This window comes from Trifolium pratense, linkage group LG3 (genome assembly GCF_020283565.1).
Source record: "Trifolium pratense cultivar HEN17-A07 linkage group LG3, ARS_RC_1.1, whole genome shotgun sequence".
NCBI classification, from domain to species: domain Eukaryota; kingdom Viridiplantae; phylum Streptophyta; class Magnoliopsida; order Fabales; family Fabaceae; genus Trifolium; species Trifolium pratense.
Window position 1 is genome coordinate 15,256,497 of NC_060061.1, and position 16,385 is coordinate 15,272,881.

Sequence of the window (16,385 nt, forward strand, 5' to 3'; positions counted from 1 at the left end):
CCCTTTTTTGCCATAAAGGGACTCTAGGACATACATGGGTGTTGCAAAAAAGTGAGGGGTTCTTAATTAAAGCAACTAGTTAAAAGGCTAAGTATAAGCTTAGCCACCAAGAAACTTTTGATGGTGTTGTATTATCATGGGATTGGGTTGGGAAGGAAATGGTTGGTGATATCAAAGATGGTTTTGTGCATATGATCAAATTAATTTCTCATATAATCATGTGCTTAAGTCTTAATGAACCATATGGTTCATATCCTTGAAGCTCAATCCTTGAAAATTCTGATGGTGAAAGGTTTTAACTGATAGTGTTAGTGACAGTCCTATTTGGCAAAGTTGCTGCTAAATCCAATAAGCTTTAGCCATCACTTTTTTCTGATGATACTTGAAACACATTCCTTCCTGAGTAATTGTTTCAAGATAGCTCATATTTAACTTTATGCGGATGATACTATTTTGGGATAGAGTAAGAAAAAGAAATGGTGCTTAAGAATCATCCTTTTGTTATGTTATCTCTGCTGCTTTATAGTGTTTGGCCTGTTTGACAAATATTCTTATAAATAAGCTGCACTATATACAGATTTACTGTTATTGTTACTATACTGAAACAAGGCAAATTTTGATTAATCCACACTGAAAGAAGTTGTAAAAGATTTGATGGCACAGTTTGAAACAGAATCTGGTTGCGTGCTTGTAATTCTGAACTTGATGAACATATTGTAGATGAAGTAATGCTTTGGAGGAATCTTCAGGCCAGAGTTAAAGAAGTAGGTTCATCTGAGGATAAGGATTCTCTTAGAGTCCTAGTACCATTAGGAATTCTGTCTTCCTCAAGAGTTGAGATAAACCCTTACAGGTATTGAAATAGTTGAGGTTAGACCACATAAGGAATTCCAAAGAGATTATAAGTAATCATGAAATTTTTAGTTGTTCATGATCATGTAAGGTAGAAATACAAGCAGCAACTAAACAATAAGAAAAAGTAACTCAATGAAGTTGAAAAGACAAGTAATGAGAAGGTAGTTAAAAATGTCTGATATGACATGAAGTGAGAGTTGTAAAATATTGACTTTGGCAGATTTATACTTTGCTCTTCAAATTTAATAGATAGATTAGAAGTTCCTTTAATGAGAGTTGTTTATGAATATTTAGGGGAGACAAGTTGGGGTCAGTGTTCTCCTTGTATATCACCTAAATTTGGTCAGCCAATTCCTGAATCCTCTTTCTCTATAGCTCCTACTTTTAAGTTGTTGGTACTCATGTTGATTTTCTCTGCTCACATTTCCATTGCTGATACAATCCATGAAGTCATGTTTCCACTTCTAATAGCTCTATGACATCAAAGTTTTTTCATCCCATCAAAGATATTCATTCCAATTTGATTCATGGAACATCTGAGTTGTTTGGTTGAAATATGTGAGATTTGTCTGAGATTGATTGTAATGGGTGGAACTATATGTTCAGTACCAAACTTTTTGACCATTCGGTCATCAAAATGTCTTTGCCTTTCAGGCTTGACACTCGGTATGACCGAGTATAAGGCCATTGGGGTAATATGATCCATCAAGGCGCCTTTTTCATTTCCTATATAAAGAGTGTGGTTTTCCCTGTTTGAGGTACCTCTTATCTCTCTTTCACTACCCGTATATTATTATGCTGGTATTGACTTTGGCTTCGAAGTTGCAAAAGCCTCGGACCACCACCATCACAGTCGGTAATCCACCTCCACCAGAGATCCACCATCATCAACTTCCCCAAAGATTGAATTATGTTTTCAGACTAAAACACTATACACTTGGATGGCAATAATTGAATGGTTAGTAATAGTACATAGGAGATGTTGAAGCACCACTCTTCTAGAATTCAACCAAGTTTAAATTACCTAAATATACGTTGACCCAAAAGAAGTCAATAGTTGCTTTGGAGCAAAACATAGCTTTGAGGCTTTTCAACCAACAACCATAAACCAAACATTTGGGAGGATTAGACCAAAACAGCTTTTGGTCAACAATAGACAAACTTGTAATAATCATTAGTATATTACAACATGTCAACATCATAGTTGTTGATTATCTTATAATATATCATTGACCATAAATAGCTGTTGATTATCATTAAAATTGATTACTTTGGGATGATAATTAATAATTGAATGTTCAAAATGGATACTTTTGCATTGCTTAAAAATTTTCAAAGAGAAGAAAAGTCAGGGTAGTGGGGAAACTGCACATTCCCAGTTTTGCTGTTCAAACCTGTGTCCTTTAAAGGAAATTCTTCAAAACATTCCAGGCAAGAATAGTAGACATTGTTTATATTTTATTATTATGTTTTTCTCTGTGTGTGCACAACATAACAATAGTAAAGAGCGTGTGGTGTGGGTCATATGGTTTTCAAGGTCAAATTTATGCAGCATTAGTGCTGTGAGCAGAGAAACTGTTTGCTTGCAAGATTAAAACCCATGCATGACTTTGTAGGGTTGATGTTCCCATGAAATACATCCACACAAAAAGAACTAAACCAAATTTGAAGCTGAGTGCTGCATGTTGCAATGATTTTGCTCCAACTAGAAACCAAGAGAATGATGAGTGATTATATCACTTGACAAATTTGGAGAAGTTAGTATTACTGCTTATTTACTAGTTTGAGTGTTGTAATGTTTAGTCAATGACATTCTGATGAGTTACAGGCTTTTGCTCAACCTGACAAATTTGTGAGCAGCTAATTAGCACCATATGGGGAATGCTTCAAAGTGAAATGTTTTTTTAAAGCAGAGTAATATTCAAGTGATGATCAATTTTTGAATCATTAATCTGTGTTTAAAGAAATTTGACATTAGCATGGATTGTGCATTGACATCATATGACAACTTAGATAAATATTGATCTAATTATGTTTCACAAAGGTGTATAGCAAACCAGCAAGGCACAAGGTACTTTGCCTCGGGGCCTTGTCATCCTTTTTTGGTAGAATCTCAATTGTATACTTTTATAACATACTGTATCTAACATCAAATAATAGATTATAATTTATGATGATGGCTTTAATTTCTTCAGCTTTGATCTTATGCCTTAAAGTTTATCCGGCAGATTTCCTTTATGACTACTCAAAGCATCAGCAGTAGTATTAACCCTTGAAATCTAAAATTAAAATGCTGTTATCCCATGTAGTAGTAATTAGCAACTAACTACAATCTTGTGCAGTTATCTAACTACTCGTTCCTAATCTTTGCAACAAAAATCACCTCTCATTAGTTTTAGGTAGATTTAGTTTACTCATTTCACGTGCTTATTTAAAAGTTGAGGTAGACACACTAGAAATACCAGACACATTTTCATTTTGTAAATTATCCTTTATTTTTCAGTTCATGTGCGAATTAAGTTCTGCTTTTGTGATGGCTGTATATTTATCTTTTCAAACGATTCTTTCTGAGTAACACACTATAGATATGCCAAATTACTTTTTCTTTTTCCAAATGATCCTTCCACGAGGATCCTGTTTTTTTCTTTCTTTTTTCCTTTTCACTTATATCTTGGTTGAACAAGTTCATGCATCCTCCTACAGTACATACAAAAAGGAAAAGGTAGATTTCATCAAATTAACAATCCCAACAGATGAATTTCATCAAAAAAATACCTTCTCCAAAGTCAAAGGAGGGTGATTCATCTACTTACTGTAATGTGTACAAGGTAATCACATAAAACCACTAATTTCTATTAATTCTCTTCCTAAGCTTGCTTTCTTAAGCATCTATCCTACTAGAGAAATTGTCACCACATATTACTTACTACTACTACTACTACTACTACTCTTTAGGGTTAAAAGAAAGATTTATACACCAATGTCAAAATGCAAATCCTGGAGCAGGTGCTTTTAGTCCCAATCCAATTAGCCATTATCACACTGAAACCAACAAACAATGTCCACTATACCTGCAAACAAAAATTAAAGACAATCATCATAAATTGGGTCGGTTACACTATCTACAATACATTTAATTCATAGAAACAAAACAGAACACTATAAATGTAAATCAATAGATCAAATTGACATACCTAGCCCACACACTAAAGCACTACAACAATGAAGCAAACATGTCTTGACCCGCTAACCGGCATCTGTCTAGACCGTTGGTTCTAAAAGCCCTGCCCTGCTACAAGTGACCATTGTCCGCTTCAGAATCACTCCCCGACGAACTCCCAGAATCCGAATCTGTAACAGGATCAAAATTGAGGTTACTACCTAAGATAATAATTACAATTGCAAACCACAAAACATTTAGTAGGAAAAGGTTATACCACTTGATGATGAGGAATCACTACCAGAACTGCTGGAGCTACCGGAACTGCTACTGGCATGGCCCCCAGTACCACCCATATCTTTATCTTTCTCAATCTCCACAGGGGGGAAATTGTTCACAGGCATATCATCGCCAATGTCAACATCCTCGTCCACAGTTTCTATCTTTTTCTGCTTCTTCACCTCAGCTGGTGGTGCAGCTGCTTCAACTTTCTCAATATCAGGCAATTCCTGTCAATGCAGAAAAAATTAGAATGTGATAAAACACTTTTAACAATGCTACGTTAAACAGCAACATTATTCAATAGAAGAAAAAATGGACAATTAAGGTTTTTACCCCATTGCCTTTGTTTGAAGGCACATCATTATTATTATTATCCATTAGTGCCTGCCGCTTAATCTTGCTCACCATCTTTTTCCAATTAGTAACCAAACGATCAAGTTCCCAAAGAGTCTCTGTGTCAACAGCTTCCATATCAAGCTCAATCTCATCCCCATCTTGCTCCAAATGCCCATTTCTCTTCCTTATGATCTGCACCACCTGTTCCATTTTCTCTGGTGGCAAAATCTGCAACCCAAGTCCCAACTTGTGCTTTTCCTCAACATTCATTTCCCTCTTATTTGGGTCCCTTGCTTTTGGCTTGGGCTGCTTCAAGGACTTCACCAGTGGTGCCCGCATTGGCGAAGGCGTGTGAACTGGTGACTGCGCCAATGGGGGGTTTGACGTGCTTGGCTGGTTAGAAGTACTAGCAGGCTCAGGCAGGGGCAGTGGCTCTGGCCTTTTTACCGGTGGAGGGATAGGAATTGGAATATCTCTCTTCTTGACTCTCTCCCTCTCGGGAACTCTCTCCAAAACTCTCTCCCTCTCAGGAACTCTCTCCGGGACTATCTCCCTCTCCGGTTCAACGTGGTTCCATGAGCTGGCCTGCAATTCATCATCAAAGCCCCGTTCATCGAATTTCTCATGTATTGGCCGATAAAGCTCCTCAAACTTCTTAAGAAACTGCATCGCCGCAGTGTTAACTTCATGACCCACAGGATTGTAGGTCAATGCATTGTTGAACGTTAATCGCACATCTGAAGCAAAATCCGCTGGGGTAGCATAATCATTCTTAACGAGTTTTTCCCTCACACTACCTAGATCCATAGGATGCTTAATTATATCAAAGTAATCGTGAAGACCCAACGCTGTAGCATTTACAGGAGTGTTAAAGATCCAAGCAATTTTGTTTTTCATCAGCTTATTCAAAATCACACCACAAGACTTCAGTGCGTCACCAATCTCCGATTGCGATCTCTTCATTTCCCTTGCCGCCGGAAATGGTCGTTTGTTGCCGGAAACCTTCTTACTAGCCGATTTCTTGGGAGGACCACCACCGTTATGGCTTGTTTTGGGTTTAAAATCGCCTGATTCAATTCGAATCGTGAGCTGACGAATTTGTTCAAGCTCAGATACGAGACGGTTTTTAAGCTCGCTGAGCTCCGTCTTCGTGTACGAAGCGATTTTAAAGGTTACGTATTGTGAATAATTAGAAACAAAATCATTGGATCGCCGATTGATAGAGGAAGCATCATCTGAAGGCGATTGAGTTTTCTTATTGTTACCATATTTAGGGTTAGGGTTAGCGTAAGGAACTTTACCCATGAATCCTGCTCCACCGCCTCTGTGTTGCGGCCAATTTGGTTCGTTACGGTTGGCTAAGACGGCGGATGCCATAAAAACGCGAAATCAAGGCCGTCCGGTGAGACTCCGGCGAATCTCCGACATGAAATTCCCAATGCAGGTTGCAAAGTACATGAATAGAAAGAACACGTAAGATCACGCGAAGATAAGAACTCTACGCGCTGATTGGAAAACTCACGCGCCTCCGTCGGAGACAAGACTTTTGGATCTAGATAGAAAAAAAAAAAGAAAAAAAGAGAGAGCGTGGAGGGTTTGGAATTTGGATTACCCTAATCTGAGTGAGAAATGAAAGAGGCATGAGCCACTTCTTAAAGGCGATGAGATCTGCCCGAGGATTTTTTGGTCAATTTGTTCTACCCTTCATTTGTTGATCCAACGGGTATGGAGTTGCCCGTGAAACTGACCGAGAGATCTGGCATAAACGGTTAAGATTGTGATTTCGTTCCACGTGGGTGGCTAAGTACCGTTGATCAAGAGGTGGTGGCGCTGGAAGTTCTCTTTGATTTTGGGCTTTTGGGTAAATAATAAATTTGGAGTGATTTGCTCTTCGAAAATGATGGATGATATCGATCTGATCCGATCCGACCCGTATACAACATGAACGTGGATACACACACTAGACATTGGACCAATTCCTCCTCAGCTCCCTCAATTTTCACCCACTTCATAATTTTTATTTTTATTTTGAAACATATATTTATGTGTTATGCTAATTATAATACTCGTGACCACTAGTTAAAAATTTTAAAAAATAAATTTTACATTAAAAAATAATACTCTCTTTGCTTATTTTTAAATAATCTTTTTGACATTAGTTAACATTTTCAACTATTTATTTATTCTATTCATACAAAAAAAATTTGACTAACTATTCTATATAAATAAATTTTTAAATAGTTTTTAGTATAATCAAAGTTCGTAATGTTGTCTTCTTTTTCTTTTATTTGAAAAAGGTTTTGACTTTTTTAAATAGTATTGTGGCTAAAAATTATTTGAATGAATTGAGAATTTTTCGTTCAATTTTCAAATTAAAAAATGTGTTGGTAAGAGTATAATTTATTTTTAAAGTTATTGATTATCATTATAAAAGTTTGTTATTAAAGTGAAACTTACTATTTTACGATTTCCTTATGCAGCATATGTCGAGAGTACTCTTAAATTAAATTTTATATATGTGACATGTTTTTTTTGGTTACTTTTTCAACATAATATATATGTGACATGTTAGATAATTAAAAAGTTCAATATAACCCTGGAAGAAAAAAAAAAACTTGACACATGTTAGATAATTATTTTTTAGATTTTTTAAATTATATACGTGACATATTGAGAATTGTGCCTCATTTAAATTTTGACAAATCTAAATAGCCAATTAAATCTTAGTACCATTTTGATGCTCCACAAAAGAAATATAATTGAATCTCATTTTTTTTTTTTTTTGACATATAATTGAATCTCATCTTAAAAGTCACCTATATGAAGTACTTGTTTTGATCGAACTTTTAAGTTGAATCAAGTTTATTGTCGCATTAATCAGCTCAATGTCAAATTCGTTGACATATATAAACAACCCTTCACCACCTTCCACGATATACGATACATTATTATAATCTCTACATCCACCCCAAACTTATATTAACTTGAGCGTCAATGTCTTTTCTACAAATACCCCACTTTTTTGCATAGTCAGTCATCTCAATTTTTGGATTTCGACTTCCAACTCAGAACATTTCTTCTATCGACCCGCCAAATGAGTTCTCTACTTTCTTCTATCTCTTCATGTAAAAACTTAAGGTCTACTACAAAGTAAATAATATATGAACAATATTATATATACTACTCCTCTAGTCTTGAATGTAAGCAACAAAAAAAAAAAAAAAAAAAAAAACGTTTAAGAAAGTGGAGTTAATTATTAGATAAAGTATGTCATTTTCAATTTTACCCTTACTTTTTGTTTTAAATTAAATTACTATTTGTTATGGATAAAAAATGAAACTAAGGATAAAATTGGAATATTGATGATAAATATAATAATTATAGTAGTTTTTGCTTATATTCGAGACTTTCAATTTTTTGTTTTGCTGCTTTTGCTTACATAGTAGTATTTTTTCATGCCCAAATTTATTTTTTCATGCCTCACTATTAAATTAAATAAAGGGTCATGTTAACCGGTGTCCCGTGTACTGGTTAAGGAAACAAAAAAAAAAATTGAATAAAAAATAATATTTTTAAAACTTTTGAAAAGTTGACTGCACAAATTTCAACATCAGATTACTATATTTGATTCATTAACTAGTGTCCCGGAACACTGTTTAGCATTAAATATGATTTAACTTCTTAATCTAATAGTAAATTTTATTGATTTAATAATAAAAACGAAAGTTATGCATAATAATAGACTTATTTCATTCTTTATTAAAACAGAAACAAAAGACTTATTTGAGTATTTAACTTGTTAAAACTCTAATATTATGCCTGCTTTAATTTCTTCGGCACTGACCTTATTTTTCAGTTTAGTCTGCCTTAAGTTTATCTGGCACAGATTTCTTCTCAGTGTTCCTTTATGACTACTCAGCATCAGTAGTAGTACTTGGCAATTTAACTAAAAAATCTCGTGCACTTATCTACTACTCGTTCCTAATATCTGTGCATAAAAAATTATCTCTGTCATTTCAGGTAGTTTTAGTTTTACTCGTTTGCTTTTAGTGGCTGTATATATTGGAAGGGAAACACACCAGATATACCAATCACATTTTCATTTTGTTAATCATCCTTCCAATTCAATTTCAGTTCATGTGCGAATTTAAGGTAAACGATTCTTTCCGAGAGAAACACACTATACATATCAACTCACATTTTCATTATGTAAATAATCCTTTCATTTCATGAGGATGCTGTGTTTTTTTTTCTTTCACTTTTGCTTGCATTTTCCTAGATAGATACAACATGAAAAATATGGCTTTCATCAAAATTAACGATCCCAACAAAATGAATTGCAGATCCACAAAAATTCCAATTCCAAAGTCAAGGAGGGTGTGATTCATCTACTACTGTAATGTGGACAACTAAAAGGTAATCACATAAAAGCACTAATTCTATCTATTATCTTCCTAACCTTTCTTAAGCATCTATTTTTAAGGTCGAATAACACCTTTTATAAGGCTCTATTCTACTAGATAAATTTCTACCACGTACTACTTGCTACTTTCTGGTCTTACATCTGCTTTTGATTACTGTCCAAACCCTTTATACACCACCATTCACCAATGTCAGCAGGTGCTTGTAGTCTCAATCAAGCCACTCTCACATTGAAAACCAATAATTAGTGTCCATTACTCCCTGTAACGAAAATTAAAGACAATCATCATAAATTTGGCCCCAAATGCTATCAGCAAAACATTTACCAACTCATATCAGCAAAAGAGATTTAAATGTATCAATCAATCAAATTGACATACCTATCCCACACACTCAAACACTGCCGGCTTGGATTACGATGATATGCTGGCGAAACAAACATTTCTTAATCCGTTCACCGGCATTGGTCTAGATGACCATTAGATCCAAAACACCCCCTGCCCTACTACAAGTGTCCATTGTCTGCTTCAGAATCGCTACCCGAAGAACTCCCAGAATCCGAGCCTGCAAAAGGATCAAACTTTAGGTTTCTACCCATATGATAATTTCAGAATACATACAAACCACAACATTTAGGAGGAAAAGGTTATACCACTTGATGAGGAATCACTACCAGAACTACTGGAGCTACCAGAACTACTAGCATGGTCACCAGTACCACCCATTTCTTTATCTTTCTCAATCTCCACAGGGGGGAAATTGTTCACCGGCATATCATCACCAATGTCAACATCCTCGTCAACAGTTTCAATCTTCTTCTGTTTCTTCCCATCAGATGGAGGGGTTGCATCAACCTTCTCTCTATCGGGTAATTCCTGTAAATTCACACAACAAAATTAGAATGTGACAAAACACTGTCAACAATGCTACATTAGACAGCAACATCATTCAACAGAATAAAAAATGGACAATAAGGTTTTTACCCCATTGCCTTTGTTTGAAGGCACATTATTATTATCCATTAGTGCTTGCCGCTTAATCTTGCTCACCATCTTTTTCCAATTAGTAACCAAACGATCAAGTTCCCATAGAGTCTCTGTGTCAACAGCTTCCATATCAAGCTCAATCTCATCCCCATCTTGCTCCAAATGCCCATTTCTCTTCCTTATGATCTGCACCACTTGTTCCATTTTCTCTGGAGGCAAAATCTGCAACCCAAGTCCCAACTTGTGCTTTTCCTCAAGATTCATTTCCCTCTTATTTGGATCCCTCGCCTTTGGCTTGGGTTGCTTCAAGTGCTTCACCGGAGGTGCCCGCATTGGGGAAGGTGTGCGTACAGGCGACTGTGACTGTGCCAATGGTGGATTTGAAGTGCTTGGCTGGTTAGAAGTACTAACAGGCTCAGGTAGTGGCTCTAGCCGTTTAGCTACTGGAGGAGGGATTGAAATCGGATGATTATCTTTCTTCTTGACTCTCTCCCTCTCTGGGACTCTCTCCCTCTCTGGGACTCTCTCCGGGACCCTCTCCCTCTCCGGTTCAACATGGTTCCATGAACTGGCGGCCTGCACTTCATCGTCAAAGCCACGTTCACCTTCATCGAATTTCTCGTGTATAGGGCGATAAAGCTCCTCAAACTTGGAAAGAAACTGCCTCGCCGCAATGTTAACTTCATGGCCAACGGGATTGTATGTCAAAGCATTGTTGAACGTTAGCCGCACATCATAAGCAAAATCAGCTGGCGTAGAATAAGCATTTTTGGCGAGTTTTTCCTTCACACTACCCAGATCCATAGGATTCTTAATTATATCGTAGTAATCGTGAAGACCCAACGCTGTTACATTTACAGGAGTGTTAAAGATCCAAGCAATTTTGTTTTTCATCAGCTTATTCAAAACCACACCACAAGCCTTCATCGCGTCCCCAATCTCAGACTGCGATCTCTGCAACTCCCTCTCCGCCGGAAAAGGTCGTTTGTTGCCGGAGACTTTCTTGCTCGCTGATTTTTTGGTTGGACCACCACCGTTTTTGCTTGACCTGGGTTTAAAATCGCCCGATTCAATTCGAATCTTGAGCTGACGAATTTGTTCTAGCTCCGATACGAGACGATTTTTGAGCTGCATGAGCTCCGTCTTTGAGTACGATGGGATGTTGAACGTCACGTATTGTGATTGATTAACAACCACATCATTGGATCGCCGGTTGATTGAAGAAGCATCATCTGAAGGAGATTGATTCCTCTTATTATTGTTACCAAATTTAGGGTTAGGGTTAGCATAAGGAACTTTACTCATGAATCCTGCTCCACCGCCACTATGCTGCGACCAGTTTGGTTCGTTCCGGTTGGCTAAGACAGCGGATGCCATAAAACCGCAAAATCAACGCCGTCCGGTGAGATTCCGGTGCATCTCCGGTATGAAATTCTCAATGCGGATTATACAGGATATGAAATTATGAATAGAAAGAACACGTACTATCACGCGCAGGTAAGAATTCTGCGCGCCGTTTGGAAAACTGACGCGCTTCCGTTGGAGACACGATTTCTGGACCTATAGAGAAAGATAACGAGAGAGAAAATGAAGCGTGTTGGGGTTTGGAATTTCTATTACCCAAATCTGAGCGAGAAATGAAAGGGGCTTGAAGCACTTCTTAAAGGCGTTGAGATCTGCCCGAGATTATTTCGGTCAATTTCATATTCCCTTGATTCGTTCTAATTTATTCATCCAACGGGTAGCAACCGTGTCTGCGAATGCCCGTGAAACTGACCGAGAGATCTGGCATGAACGGTAGAGATCTTGATTTTGTTCCACGGGCGTGAATTTCCGCCGTTGATCAAGAGGTGGTGATGCTGGAAGTTCTCTTCAATTTTGGGCCTAGTTTTGAGGTCGGTAAATGGAAACAATCGACCCGACCCGACCCTTGAATATTGATGACGTGGTTTAATGATTATACTACAGTAGTAAATAAAAAAGGCTTGGACGGGTCCCCATGAGCTTAGCTCAATTGGTTGGGACATCAGCATTTTATATGCAGGAGCCAGGGTTCGAACCCTGGACACTCCACTTATCCATATTTAAAGGTGGAATTTCAAGCCACTAGACTACTTGACCAAAAAACAAAAAAAGGCTTGGACGGTAGCGTTTGGATGTGAGGACAGTTTAGTAAAAGAACAGTGAACGTGGAGTATGAAAGAGGAGTTAACATTAACACACTAGTAGACAAGAGACAAAGACCAATTCTTCCTCCTCTCCCTCAATTTTTACCCAACCATAATATCACCCACCTTTGTATTTATTTATGAGAAATGTTTGTGGAACTCAAAAAAATCAACAAAAATACAACATTATATGGACAATTTTGTCATTTGAACTTTAAAAATAGGGGCATTATTGGACAATTTTTTTGTGAGCCTTTCTCCATTGCAAATGATGAAGTTGCAACTTTTTCTCTATCCACAATTATCGTCGTCGACCTACATCACCATCCTTAAAACAACTCAAATCTAGGGTCCGTTTGTTTAAGATTTTTCAACAAAATAATATATTTTTTCAAAAAAAAAAAATCATTTTTTTTATTTTACTTGTGTTTGTTTCAGATTTTTTCAAAAATAATTTTAGTAAAAAAATCATTTTTTTCATCAAAATGAGAATCTATTTTTAATAGTTTTTATCAAAATTCATTTTTTTATCACTCAATCCCTCACCATCTTAAAAAATAGATTTTTATGATTGTAAAAAAACGGAAAATAGTTTTAGATTTTCTTTAAGAAAATCTATTTTCTTGAAAATGATTTTTTTCAAAAAAAAATCATTTTTTTAAAATCTCAAACAAACAAACCCCTAATCTGATCTCCACCACCATCACCGCCATTTTTGTGTGAGAGAGAGAGAGAGACACCAACAATCAGAGAGAGAGGGAGGGGGACGACTGTGGGAGAGAGACGGAGGTCAGAGAGAGGCGGTTAAGAAAATAAAAAATGTATGTATAAATTAATAGCGTGTGTTGTTGTATTTGTGTCTTCTTTTTGTGTCCAAATAACACGACTATTTATTTATTTTGACAAAACAAATGTAATTCAAGTTTGTATCATTATGAGAATTGGAATAGGTGCATTCGACTTGTCTGTGCAATTGTTTTATAGTCGTCTGATCACGATCAGACGGTTTAAACAAATACAATTTTAAATCATAATCGTTCGGTCATGATTGGATGACCATAAAAGACTCAATTGCACGACTGCACATAAAATGTGACTGCATAGAAGTTTAATATTATGTTTTCAAAAAGTTCTATAAATATCAAACTTATGTTAGGAAGAAATTAAATACTTACAAATTCAAGAAACATTGCTATAAAAAGATAAAATTCCCAACAACATTGGAGTCCTTCCTTTGAATCTCATTCCCATTTTTCTTGATGATTGAAAATGTTTTTACTAATAGTTTGTAAAGTCATTTATGTTGTCTTTTCATTAAACACGATAGAATTTGTTTAAATTTACTAAGGGCAAAATTTAGATGCAGTTTCTTACATCTAAGCTTTACTCATTTACTAAATATATAATTTATTTTTTTTGGTTACAAAATGTATAAATTTTTTAACTTGTAAGGGAATGAATTTCCAATTTTAAAAAACGACTGAAAGACCTTTATAGCTTGTTAAAATGAGACAAAATAATTGAAGTTCTTAGAGTAATTATGAATCATACTACTCAATTTTATTTACCTTATGTCTTGCATTAATTGCAATTTTATTTAGATAAATTGTGCACTACTAAAATCTAAATGGTAGTAGTAGATTATAGAACCATATGCACTAATGAGATCCTTAATCAATTTGAAGTTGCAATAACTCTTATGTCATACACTTTATCTTATTTTTTGGAATAGAGAATCTCAATTGAGTAAATATTCACAACCAATTTTTGAAGTTGCAATAACTCTTTTGGGATGTTTTTTAGGAGTATATTATTATTGTATTTTTTTTAAAGATACATGTTAAAGTATTTAAAAGTAAAAATTTATATTTAATAATATAAACAAATTTAATGTTTATAAAGTATAATACATCCCCAATTTTTTTTACTACATTTGTATTCTTAACATGTGTCATACTACCATAACATTTTCCTTTCTGTAATTTCCCCACATGTTGCTCTCATATCTTTTAAAAGTGAGTTATCATTACATTATTCTATTTTATTTCTACAAAAAATGTTAATACGTCTTAAAAAAATTTCGATGGCATGGCAAAAATACTTGATTTAATACATGGATTAACAATGCTATGTAAAAGATTATCTTCTCTCCATTTGATTTTCAGTTTCTCCTAATTAATGAACCCTAAAAACAAAAAAACTGACACCTCAAAAAAAAAATCATTAAGATATCGTCTTCTTATAAACAACTTCACCAAACCTTTTTTTCTCCTCTTACCACAGTTGGAGATTAAAAAAAAAAGGGCAAATTTTGTGGACAAAATGGTTTGCAAAGATTTTCTTTTTATAGGCTGTGTCTATTTTTGCGAAGGAACACATAATGACGAAGATGAAAGGCACGACAAGAAACAATCGAGGAGAATGTGTTAAGTGTGACATGTTTGTTCCATTGTAATGATGAACAAAGAACCAACTCATCTTAATTCTACTAAACCCCGACTAATTCTACCTTTTTCCTTTTTATATTGCTAGTATAGTGCGACAAATATGAGCAGTACAATTGATAGGGGAAAGGGAGAGGTCGGAGTGTGGTCATTCAATGAAGGTGAACCGTGGAATGGACGAGCAGAGGGGGCAAAGGGAAAGGGTAACCACCGTTAAAGACATCGTTTCAAATAAAAATGAAAAATAATTTGATTTCATAGTTTATACGCATGTTGATATTAAGATAATTTTACTAAAATATTATAGTGGTTCATCGTCATTCTACCACACTCACCACAAATTTAAAATACACTAAACTTGCTTAGAGTGCATATCAAATTGTGAAGAAATTAAAGCATCATACACTACTTATCCCACACCACTCCAAAAATTGAATCTTCAACCACCTAAAAGATATATTGTATGTGTGTAAATATAGTTATACACTTATATAGGAATTGTACCTCTCTGAAATTTTAATAATGGCCAAAGGAAATGTTGAAAACGGAGAAGTTGGGTACATTGACGGTGGAAAAGAACATGATATTTTATTATCAATAATAATTCATGTCATTTTCACACCAATTTATTATCCCCCATCCTTATCAAACTATATAAACCAAGCATTCTTCAAAAGACTTTATGTTCTTTTTGAAAACAACAACAAGATCATAGCTAATTCTCTTCTCAAATATTTATATACTAATACATAAAAGTGTTTGTAGCAAACATTTGTTAAAAAAAAAAAAATCAATTGAGTAGTACTCAATCATATATATATATATATATATATATATATATATATATATATATATATATATATATATATATATATATATATATATATATAATTTATGGCCCATAGGGATTTATTTTATTTTATTATTATAAAATAATAACAACCTTTAATTTAAATTGAATATATTATTGCAACAATAATGTCTTCCCATTACCATAGTATTAATTAATTAACCAAAATAATGATTGGATCTCAACAGCACCACTCATCCAATAATGAACAAGAACACAAAATTGCTATGCTACATATTTGTGCAAAGAAAAAAAAAACTTTTAACAAGAATGAAGAAAGGAACATTATTATATTACAATATACACATAAATAAGTAAAAGTTAAGTGCTTTTGGCTTAATGGAATGAGCAACACGCCAACACCCCTTTCCATATTTATGACTGCTTCTGCTTTGCCATCCCTAAGTGAAAGCTGGTTCTCTTCTATGTAGTGTACTAGCACTGTAGAACCATAGTACTGTGTAGGTGCTGCCACCGGAGGTGGTCCTTGATAAGGACATATGCTGTGGGACATATTATTATGTGTGTAACAATTATTTAGTACTACATAGTAATTGACAATGTTCTAATTCAAGAAATTTTTTATGAAAAAGAGAAAAAAATATCAGCTACAGCAACTAACAAAATTAATTTATTTCCATAAAACAAACAAAGTTTAAAGATGAATACATCTAATTAATGTGAGGAAGGGTTTGTGATTGTGTAAACTTTGAGAATTGAGGTGTATGTAAGTTTGTACCTTGAGCAAAATATGTGTAGCAACACATAGTAATCAGATTTTCTGTTGTAGCTATATGATGCAGTTACAACTGTCAGCCGTCTGATCAGAGTGAGTGACTGAGATTAATTCACTTTATAAAACTGATTTGAAATCTGAACAGT

General features: G+C 34.9%; 2 protein-coding genes across 3 annotated transcripts; both read right to left on the minus strand.

The window, feature by feature from the left end:
* Positions 1–3,613: 3,613 nt before the first annotated feature.
* On the minus strand, positions 3,614–6,500 carry LOC123918080 (transcription factor GTE7-like). Its single transcript, XM_045970020.1, has 4 exons — positions 4,631–6,500; positions 4,293–4,524; positions 4,050–4,206; positions 3,614–3,926 (listed from the first exon to the last, which is right to left on the minus strand). The coding sequence occupies exons 1-3, from the start codon at positions 6,008–6,010 to the stop codon at positions 4,148–4,150; spliced, it is 1,671 nt and encodes a 556-aa protein (XP_045825976.1). The 5' UTR covers positions 6,011–6,500; the 3' UTR covers positions 3,614–3,926; positions 4,050–4,147.
* A 2,316-nt stretch (positions 6,501–8,816) lies between these two features.
* LOC123918081 (transcription factor GTE7-like) lies at positions 8,817–11,686 on the minus strand. 2 transcript variants are annotated; one of them, XM_045970023.1, is made up of 4 exons: positions 10,105–11,686; positions 9,708–9,930; positions 9,436–9,619; positions 8,817–9,316 (listed from the first exon to the last, which is right to left on the minus strand). In XM_045970023.1, the coding sequence occupies exons 1-3, from the start codon at positions 11,416–11,418 to the stop codon at positions 9,561–9,563; spliced, it is 1,596 nt and encodes a 531-aa protein (XP_045825979.1). In that variant the 5' UTR covers positions 11,419–11,686; the 3' UTR covers positions 8,817–9,316; positions 9,436–9,560. The 2 variants fall into 2 exon arrangements, with proteins under 2 accessions (XP_045825979.1, XP_045825977.1); XM_045970021.1 differs by having other exon boundaries at positions 10,039–11,685.
* Between the last annotated feature and the right edge of the window lie 4,699 nt (positions 11,687–16,385).

Coding starts and splice junctions, on each gene's coding strand:
- LOC123918080 (XM_045970020.1), bottom strand. CDS start 6,010: ATGGCATCCGCCGTCTTAGCCAACCGTAACGAACCAAATTGGCCGCAA. Junction 4,525..4,630: donor CTTCAAACAAAGGCAATGGG/GTAAAAACCTTA, acceptor CTGCATTGACAG/GAATTGCCTGATATTGAGAA. Junction 4,207..4,292: donor TGATTCCTCATCATCAAGTG/GTATAACCTTTT, acceptor ATCCTGTTACAG/ATTCGGATTCTGGGAGTTCG.
- LOC123918081 (XM_045970021.1), bottom strand. CDS start 11,418: ATGGCATCCGCTGTCTTAGCCAACCGGAACGAACCAAACTGGTCGCAG. Junction 9,931..10,038: donor CTTCAAACAAAGGCAATGGG/GTAAAAACCTTA, acceptor GTGAATTTACAG/GAATTACCCGATAGAGAGAA. Junction 9,620..9,707: donor TAGTGATTCCTCATCAAGTG/GTATAACCTTTT, acceptor ATCCTTTTGCAG/GCTCGGATTCTGGGAGTTCT.